Consider the following 9,936-nt stretch of genomic DNA (forward strand, 5'->3'; position numbering starts at 1 on the left):
TCATGATTGTGACATAATTCCCATAATTTAGTTATGTTTGGAATCCTACAGTAATGATCCTTTTCTCCCAGAACTCTGTACCCCACAATATTTTGGTATTATTGGTGTTAATCACATTCTCTTTTGCAGATAACCTTGGCAGGGTAAGGGGGACTTAAATACTCTTAAAGGGTCTTCTCTTTATTTTTTAAATTTATTTTTCTTTCAATACCCAACTCAAGTTTTGGGAAAATTCTTTGAAAATGTTCATATTCACTTGTAGTTTTTGAAGCACTCATTTAATATGCGTTGCTTCTATTAACCTTTTAGTTGGCAGTCAGGGTTTTCATCTTCATGATCTCTTTCTTGTTTTCAATTTGTTCCTTTTACATGAAAGTCTGCTGTTATTTTTGGCAGTAAAATAGCGTGATGAGCAGTTTTGCCCAAAGGAAGGGGCTGTTATCAGAAAAGGTGTGGAAGGTAGTTGCTGGGTACAAATGGATGCCCGCTACCGTGTAGGAAACATTTCTGAGAGATAGATGACCTCAAAGTAATACATGACAGTCAGTGGGCTTCCTTAAATTTCCCATGCTACACATTACCACCTCACCTGCTTCTCCTACGAAACTATCATCTCTGGGCCACGAAGCTTATTATATATAATGTAACCTTTAGTGCTCTCACCACACGTAAGAAAAGTTGACTATGTGAGCTGGTGGATGTGTTAACTAACCTTATTGTGGTAGTCACTTCACATTACGTACATTAAATCATTACGTTGTACGCCTTAAACTGACGCAGTGTACTAGATTGATTACATCTCAATAAAGCTAGGAGAAATACAATTACAGTAATTTAAAAAAAGAAATACCAGTTTTTACAACTTGGTTTTATATTTATAAAATTATTGCTGATGATGTGTAGGTACTGTCTGGCAGCCCATAATATGCATTTGTATTTTTTTCTCCTCTCTATGTTCGGGTGACTGGGAATGTCCCCCAGAAGCAGCAGCTCGGTTCCCGATGGCTTCTCACGTGCACTGACACATGGTGTGTGATGGCCTCCGAGACCGAGAAGACCCAGGCTTTACTCCAGTCTTGCAGCACTCAGGCTCTTCTTTCCAGCCTCGGTCTGGGGATATTCTGCCTCATAGCTGACAGACTTCTGCAGTTCTCCATAATCCAGCAAAATAACTGGCTTCGCGCCCTCTCCGATAATGCAGTGCATGGTGTGATTGGCATGTGGTCCTGGGCAATAGTCATCGGAATCAAGAAGAAGACTGACTTGAGAGAAATCTTCCTAGCTGGATTTTTAGCCTCAGTTATTGACGTAGACCACTTTTTACTAGCTAGATCCCTGTCTTTAAAGGTAAGGAGCATATCTGTTTAATTTTCCTTTGATTTTGTTTGCACCATTACTAGTATATCCAACTTGACAGCATCGATTTAGTTAGAACTAGAGAAGACTGACCTTGTTTTAAAATAAGAAAGCCCAGCCCCGGCCGAGTGGTTCAGTTGGTTAGTGTCATCCAAAAGGTGGCAGGCTCGATTCCTGGTCAGGACACATACCTATGTTGCATGTTCAATCCCCAGTCCAGGCGGCAACTTATCAATGCTCTCCCTCTCCCTCTCCCTCTCCCTCCTCCCTCCTCCCTTCTCTCTAAAAAGTCAATAAAAACATATCCTCTGGTGAGGATTAGAAATTGTAAAATAAGAAAGCCCATTAATCCAACTTTTTTGACCACTACATACTTCCTGACGGTGTGCACAGACCATGGGGTCATTCTCAGGGCTGCCCCATCTCTTTCTGTGTTAGTGTGTTCTGTCTTCAGGACCATACTTACATTTCCCCCATATTCTTCATGTTTTATCGTTTAGCATGCAGACCTGCATGCTCCCAGCAGTCGCCAGCCTGTGGTCTGTGGACCACTGGTGGTCCGTGAGGTCCGAAAGGTTGGCGACCGCTGGTTTACCGCTGCTCCGTAGCAGTTGAGCGGCTTGAAGATGATTCCAGGATCTCCATTGGGCATGCAGGAGGCACCTGCGCTCTCACAATGAGACGTTTCTCTCTCCTCCCTTCCTCTTTCTCTAAAACTCGGTAAACTATTTAAAAAACAAAGGTGATTCCATCCCTGGGGAATGAATGACTTTAATGGATTCATTCCCTGAGTCCCTCTTGGAGGCAAAGGTGAGCATTTCAGTGGGCTGATTAGGGCACAGTCCCTTGTGGAGAAAGGGAGGCATTTCATTCAGGCGTGTGGGGTTTAGCCACACGGTGACTATTAGTCTTGCAAATGAACTAAACTTAAACTAGCAGTTCAGATCGTATTTTCTCAGTGTCAACAGATTCGCTGTAAACATGTCAAGGAAAGAAATACAAACTCATAGAGAAAGGACTTTGCTTGGCTCCCCCTGGCTTTAGAACAGTTCCTGGCTTACCTCCTAAGCGTTCAGCAGGTATTTGTCGAGCAAAGGATAACTGATTGCTTCTTCCTGTGATGTGTCAAGAGCTGTATCAGGTATTTCTCAGAGGTTGTCTTACTTGTTTAGAGACTTAACCAGTACAGAATCAGTAATTCCCGGTTAAAGACTAATTTTAACTTTTTTGCTGTAAGCAGAAGCAGCACAAGATGGGTCAGAAGACCCGAGTGTGAATCCTAGGATGTAATGTTAGCACACCTTTACTTCTCTAAATCGCAATTTCCCCATCTGTAAAATGTGGATTATAATGTTAATTATATCAGAGGGTTGTTGTGAGGATTAAATGAGCATGTTCAATGACACACCTTAGCAAATAGTTAACAATAATTGTTAGAGATTATTATAGATTATTGTAGATAATCTATAATAATTGTAGAGATTATTATCGATAATTGTTAGAGATTATTATTATAATTGGGGTAAGCTATGAAGCATTATGGAAAGTATGGTTCATAAATGCATTCATTGAGAATTTAACTACTTTATTGTAATTTTTAAGATATTTGGGCCTTATGCTGAATTTATTCTTTGGTTCATTTAGAAGCCATAGTGTTAAGAATACAAGCCTTGCCCTAACCCAGGAGTCCTCAAACTTTTTAAACAGGGGGCCAGTTCACTGTCCCTCAGACCGTTGGAGGGCCGGACTATAGTTTTAAAAAAAACTATGAACAAATTCCTATGCACACTGCACATATCTTATTTTGAAGTAAAAAAACAAAAGGGGAACAAATACAATATTTGTATTTGCATGTGGCCCGCGGGCCTTAGTTTGAGGACCCCTGCCCTAACTGGTTTGACTCAGTGGATAGAGCGTCGGCCTACGGACTGAAGGGTCCCAGGTTCGATTCTGGTCAAGGGCATGTACCTTGGTTGCAGGCACATCCCCAGTAGGGGGTGTGCAGGAGGCAGCTAATCGATGTTTCTCTTTCATCGATGTTTCTAACTCTCTATCCCTCTCCCTTCCTCTCTGTAAAAAATCAATAAAATATATATTAAAAAAGAAAAAAAAGAATACAAGCCAGAGGGTGGGGCGGACCGAGTCTCAACCCCAGCTCTGCCACCAAATCCACAACATGGGGAGGTTACTTAGCCTCCTAAGTCTCCATTTCCTCTTTGTAAAATAACCCCGACTCATGGGATTGGTAGAAGAATTAAATGAGATAGTGCCTGTAAAGTAGAGCATCGTGCTGGTATTGATCCTTTTTGTTTTAATCAATACATTTATTTTTTTATTGAGTTTATTGGCGTGACAAAACCATACAGGTTTCACGTATACAACTCAACAAAATATCATCTGCACACTGCTCGTGCACCTGTCGCCCAAAACAGTCTCTTGCCATCCCCATTTATCCTCTCTTTGCCCTCCCCTCACCCCCTGTCCCCCTCCCCTCACCTCCTGCCCCCCTGGCTATCACTATACTGTTGTCTGTGTCTATGTGTTATTTATATATATTTTTAATCCCTTCACCTGTTTTATCACCCAGCCCCCTTATTGAACCTTATTTTTGAGTGAAGTATTAAAATGCTTTCACATTCACCATAAGATTGTATATGGTCATCAGTAAATAAATATCAAAATAGAATAAATATTTATGATACTCATTTTTGGTATCTATTTTTACTTCTATTTTTAAGTGATCTATTTTTACTTCTATAATTTCATGATTATGTCCTTTTCTTCTTTCATTAGACATTGTAGACATTGTTTTTCTATGAGTAAAAAATCTGCATTGATACTTTAATAATCAGCCAAGCAACAGAAATCTCCCATTTCTTCTTCAGCATCTGTTAGTGTAAACAGATTTCACAGAATGTGCGGAGGGGTCCTGCTCTGCACACATGGAGCCTGAGCGCCAGGCAGCCCCGCCTCAGCGGCCGGCTCTCTTCCAGGCAGCGACTGCCAGAGGCCTCCTGGTCCCCCTGCTGATGGGGAGCGTCATGTTCTGTGCTGGAGAGCTTACAAACGAAGGTGGAGACAATCGAATAATCATGCAGAAGAGTTATGTGATCTGACAAATTAGAAATACAATAACCAAAAACGTGGAGGGAAGGGAGAAGGAAGAGGAATGTAGAGTAAACTGTGTGCTATTCAGTCGGAAGGTCAGGGTTAAAGAAATCTGTTTTAAGCAGGGGGTTCCACGGTTCCCAGTTTCCAGGGAGTCTGATTTGGCAGTGTGACAAGGTACAGTCTTTTTAATGGATGAGTTTATTTTTTAATGTGGGGGAGGGTTGTGTCCTCTAATTTTTTTTATACTTAAATATTTTTCTTTGCTATTTTCTCCCTCCAATCCCCCCTCCCGTCTCCCCCCCCCCCCCAATCTCTAAAGGGTACCTCTCCCTTTCTTGTCACCATCTTCATCCGCAGAACCAATGCCTTTCAAAGCCTCGAATCATGCACACTTTTCAATCCTTTCCTGTGGTCAGTGCTCGGACCAACGGGACCCTTTTCAGTATTTTCGTGCATAGGTTGTGCTTTCTCTTTGTAGTGGTAATTTTATTTTTTTGTTTTTGTTGTTGTTAATCTTCACCTGAAGATATTTTCCCATTGATTTTTAGAGAGATTGGAAGGGAGGGGGCGGGACAGAGAATCATCAACGTGAGAGAGACACATTGATTGGTTGCCTACCGCACATGCCCCCACCAGGGCCAGGGATTGAGCTTGCAACCAAGGTACCTGTCCTTGACTGGAATCGAGTCTGGGACCCTTCAGTCCACAGGCCGACGCTCTATCCACTGAGCCAAACCAGCTAGAGCTGTAGCGTCAATTTTATTTTTTATTATTATTTTTATTTTTTAAAAATATGGAATGCTTCACGAATTTGCGTGTCATCCTTGCGCAGGGGCCATGCTAATCTTCTCTGTGTCGTTCCAATTTTTTAGTGTATGTGCTGCCAAAGCGAGCACTGTAGTGTCAATTTTAGATCAGTCTCCTGTTTCTCCTCATCTTTCTTCAGTCTTTCCTGGCTTGTGGTGGGAGTATGAGAGAGAGAGCTCATGATTTGGTGTTTACTACTTTAGAGTAGTTGAAGTTAGAGCATTCTCTGACTTCTGTGTGTGCTGAGTGAGGTTTTATGTATCCTGTTCTGTTATGTTTTGAGGGTGTGTGGTTGATTCAGATTTAGGCAATCTTCTCTAGTTGCAAATTAGCCTTTAGACTGTGTGGGAACAAAGCCTTACTCAGGGCTCATTCAGGGGTTGAGCCTGAATTTTTCATTTGATTAGATATTTTTGTTACCTTTTTTTTTTTTTTGCAATGGTTTAGAAATTTCACTGAAGTTTATTTAATTCAACTTTAGAATACTTATTTAAAATAATATAATCTTTCTAAATGTTGTAAATAAATTCTGAAAGTATTCAAAGCTAATATAAAGTGATTACTACAAAAATATTCCCCTTTTGTGCCTTTATTAATTGAAGAACATTTTATTGGTTGTGAGATTTTTTTTCAACACTCTAAGAGGACAATTCTTTAAAACTCCAAAATTACCCAAACCTTATACATTTAGGATTTAATATGGGTTTTATTGGTTTTTAGAGAGAGAGGAAGGGAGAGGGATAGAGAGAAATGTCTATGAGAGGGAAGCATCATTGATCGGCTGCCTCCTGCACGCCCCCTACTGGGCATACAACCTGGGCATGTACCCTGACTGGGAATCGAACTGGTGACATCCTGGTTCATAGGTTGACACTCAACCACTGTGCCACCCTGTCCAGGCAGGAAAATATTTTAGAGTATTAAGAAGCATGTGTAACCCGCTGTTTGCCAAGAAGGAAATGATAGAGGTATTGCTTCCTCGCCCTCCCCGCAGGCTGCTTTGACTCTTCCACGGAGACCCTTCCTTCACTGTTCTACTGTGATACCCGCCGTGGTCCTGACCCTCAAGTGTACCATGCACCTCTTCAAGCTCAAAGACTCCTGGTGCTTCCTTCCCTGGATGGTCTTCATATCCTGGACCTCACACCATATCCGAGATGGCCTTCGGCACGGCCTGTGGATATGCCCCTTTGGGAAAACTCCGCCCTTGCCATTCTGGCTCTATGTAGTAAGCACAGCATCCTTACCTCACATCTGTTCCTTGGTCATGTACTTAACGGGGACCAGACAGGTGATGTCTTCAAAACACGGAATTCATATCGATGTCTGAGGTAACCATGCAGCAGCCCCAGAGAAGCATATGGTTTAGACAATGATAATTAAGGATGTCCAACATTAAGGTGAATTTTAGTAAACATATTAGGTACTTATATTAATTATTATAATTCCCGAATCCTCTTGCTCAGGAGGCATGTGCAACTTTTTTTAAATGATATGTTTGTTGTAATCCTGTTTTTCTCTCTGTAACAGTTTCCTGCAGTATTAGAGTTCCATTCATTCCATTTCTATTTTTATTGTTTCTTCTGTGTATCTGGCTTTACTAACAGCTTGATTAGATTAGCAGCCAGTTAAGTTTTCTGGAAGTAGATTTTTAAGGTAGTTGATTTCCTGATGAAAAATAGTTCAAATTTTAGGGTGAATAGTTTGTGGCAGGTTAGCTTGATGTTTGGATCCTCATTTTCCTGAGATACTGAAACAGCGAAAAGGCCAGAGTTAATGAGACCGTGAGCTGTACTAGTGTAGTGAGTGCTCACACTTCCTTCTGCCCATCCGTGTGGACCCCGACGGGAGTGGAATTGCCAAGTGCTTTACTGTGGTTACTGGCAGAATCAGCACCAGTGCAGTTGTGCTGAAATGATCATAACATTCATAAAAGGCAGTAACTAACATTAGATCTAGGTTATTGTCTCAGAAATCACTTTAGGAAATTATTGCAATATGTTGGCTATAGTAACATCTTCCTGAAGTATTATTATGTCAGTATCTTTGCCCAAAAATCTCATGTGTTAGGGTTTTAACTGTTTTGAAAAACATAACTAAATTTACCAAATTATTTGCTAAGAATTAACATGAACAAAGCATTGCTACTTGGCTCATAACATAGAATTTGAATTCACGCACAAAAAAGAACTTACCAGTAATGTCATTTTGAATGTGAGCTCCTGGATGTGCCATTACAATTGTTTTAGTTGCTGTCAATTTGTTTATGCACTCCTCTAAAATATGATACCAGTTAGACAGTTTTTTAAAAAATCTGCCCGATGCTGAGAGACAAAACAGCTTTTCTGAAAATAAAACTGTTTTAGAAAATTTGATTTTTCCTTTTTTTCTTTTAGATTGAATGTCTGTTAAATGGTCAGCCTGTATTAGAGAAGGGAATTGGGTTGCTGTGAGTTTGACATCTGCACAGTGTAATGTTACTTTGATATAAAAGCCAGGGCCCCAGAGGAACCGCTTTTGTTTGCACATGTGCACCATCTGCTGTCTTGGTGTTTGCTCACATTTTGTGATTTTTCTTGCTAGTGACTGTGTGCCTTCCTCTCTGAGAAATGATGCAGCAATGCCTTACTGATCCAGCAGGTTTTTCTCATTAAGTTAAACAGTTCTGTCAATTGTTATCACAGTTCAAGCTCTGTAGTGCAAGCACGTCAAACTCGCGGCCGTCGGGCCGCATGACAAGGCATATGGCCCGCCGGCCGCGAGTTTGATATGCTTGCTGTAGTGTTTGTTGTTAAAACCAATTGACTGCATTCTATTATATTTTACAATCTGTTAGACCTTGTAATCTGTTATTATCTTTTGAGAGCAATTATTGCGGCACTTTGGTTGGTTTAATGGCAAATATTATGTTGTGGGGGTAAACTTGAATAAGGCCAAGATTTTTAAAAAGCATATGATTTCAGAAACCGATGGACATAAAGCATATATCTGGTACGACTTTTTTTGACTAAATTATAAAATTCTATTTTTTTTCTTTCTCCGTGTTAGGCAAAGGAATATCTTTAAAACATAGGGCCTGACTTAAGAATGTCACATCGGCTTTGGGGTTGTTCTGCCCTCCTATCAGAATGGGAGTTCACTTGGACCACGACTCTTTGCTTCTACAGTAACTGCAGATTTAAGTGTGGGTTAATCTCTGTTCTTACCTCTGCCATCAGAAATGTTTCTTGTCCTGAAAGCTGTGGTTGCAACTTCTAGAAATATTCACAACCAAATTCCCATTCCCAGCTGCCACTGTGTTCCTTTTCTTAGTGAAGGAGTTTGTGTCAGTACATGAGCTGGAATGTTGGCTTGTATCTCATTTGTGTTTTTTTCCCCCCAGGGTTTCTCCTCTGGACTCAAATCATGAAGCCATAGCCCATAAGGAGTTTCTTTTTCTAATTACTGATTCCCTGTTTTCATTATGTGACTCACTGAACACAAAATTGTACCATCACAGGACCTCAGAGAAATCTAGTTATTATTTTGCCTTGTTGCAGATTAGCTTATAAGTCATTCCGCGATGATGAATGTTCTTAGTCTTAGGCTCTCCTGAGAAACGCTGTTTGCCACTTCTCTTCAAAACGGTTACTATATTTTTAATGTCTGTTTCATGTGATAAAAGACATACTGTATTTAATTCTAGTGGAATATGTTAGAATGTGGTAAGGGGTGGACTTTGATTTAGTTTTGTTATGAATTTACAGATATTATTTTGTTATTAGGGTAATTTTTGCCTCTCAGAGACATCAAGAAATGCTTATTTCTAATTATTGTAAGTTATTATAACTATTGTAACTATGTTATAGAAATAAACCTTTATTTAAATGTAAACCTCAAAGCATTGAATCCAATTAAAATTTAAGAGAAAACAGCAATGAGTTGTTTTGATTCTCAGTTTGGCAAACTTTAGAAAGATTGATAACGTTCAGTGTTTGCAGAGTGTAAGCATATGACAACAAACTCATACTTTCTTGCTGAGGGAATTTGGTAATGTGTTTTTAAGCCATTTTTCCCAGAAATTCCAAATTCCAACTCTAGGAATTTATTTTAAAGAACTAAACAGGTACATATACAAAGGAAAAATACTTTTTTGGCTGCTTAAAATGAAAAACAACAACAAAAACCCACACCGAAAAACCACTTGAAAGTCTTTAACTAGAGATTTTGCACCTAACTGATGGGCCCCCTGAAATGGTATGCAAAATTATCTTCATGGAAAAGTAAAAACTAGCAGTGGAACAGTATGGGTCCATATTTGTAAAGTAGGTATTTCCATTTTTCTATCGTAAGTGCAGTCCTTGCCCCACTGGTGTGGCTCAGTGAGCACCAACCTATGAACCAGGAAGTCACGGTTCGATTCTGTGGGCTCCATCCCCAGTAAGGGGTGTGCAGGAGGCAGCCGAGCAATGATTCTCCCTCTCCCTTTCTCTCTAAAATCACTAAAAATATATTTTAAAAAAATAAGTGCAGTCCTCAGGCTGCGGGCAGGTCTGGTCTGACGTGAGCAGCTGACTGACGCTCACTGTTCCGCAGAGGCCTGTACGCGGCCTCTGGGGCTGACTGTCCCAGGGGGTCTGCAAGCTGTTGACCTGCTTCTCTGTTTCACTTGGGATTCACCAC

The 9,936-nt window shown here is 40.5% G+C and overlaps 1 protein-coding gene and 1 non-coding gene across 2 annotated transcripts; one reads left to right on the forward strand and one right to left on the reverse strand.

Moving 5' to 3' along the window:
* Positions 1 to 926: 926 nt before the first annotated feature.
* TMEM267 (transmembrane protein 267) lies at positions 927 to 9,147 on the forward strand. The gene is made up of 2 exons (XM_059694822.1): positions 927 to 1,347; positions 6,269 to 9,147. The coding sequence occupies exons 1-2, from the start codon at positions 1,036 to 1,038 to the stop codon at positions 6,602 to 6,604; spliced, it is 648 nt and encodes a 215-aa protein (XP_059550805.1). The 5' UTR covers positions 927 to 1,035; the 3' UTR covers positions 6,605 to 9,147.
* LOC132233885 (U6 spliceosomal RNA) lies at positions 5,255 to 5,363 on the reverse strand. The gene has a single exon (XR_009452739.1). It is a non-coding gene; the product is annotated as a U6 spliceosomal RNA (small nuclear RNA).
* Positions 9,148 to 9,936: the final 789 nt, after the last annotated feature.

The sequence above is a fragment of the Myotis daubentonii genome, chromosome 4 (assembly GCF_963259705.1).
Source record: "Myotis daubentonii chromosome 4, mMyoDau2.1, whole genome shotgun sequence".
Lineage (NCBI taxonomy): Eukaryota > Metazoa > Chordata > Mammalia > Chiroptera > Vespertilionidae > Myotis > Myotis daubentonii.

What these genes read in the sequence shown, in the direction of transcription:
- TMEM267 (XM_059694822.1), top strand. Translation starts at nt 1,036, where the DNA reads ATGGCCTCCGAGACCGAGAAGACCCAGGCTTTACTCCAGTCTTGCAGC. An exon ending in CTAGATCCCTGTCTTTAAAG is followed by an intron (nt 1,348 to 6,268) that starts GTAAGGAGCATA and finishes CCCTCCCCGCAG; the next exon opens with GCTGCTTTGACTCTTCCACG.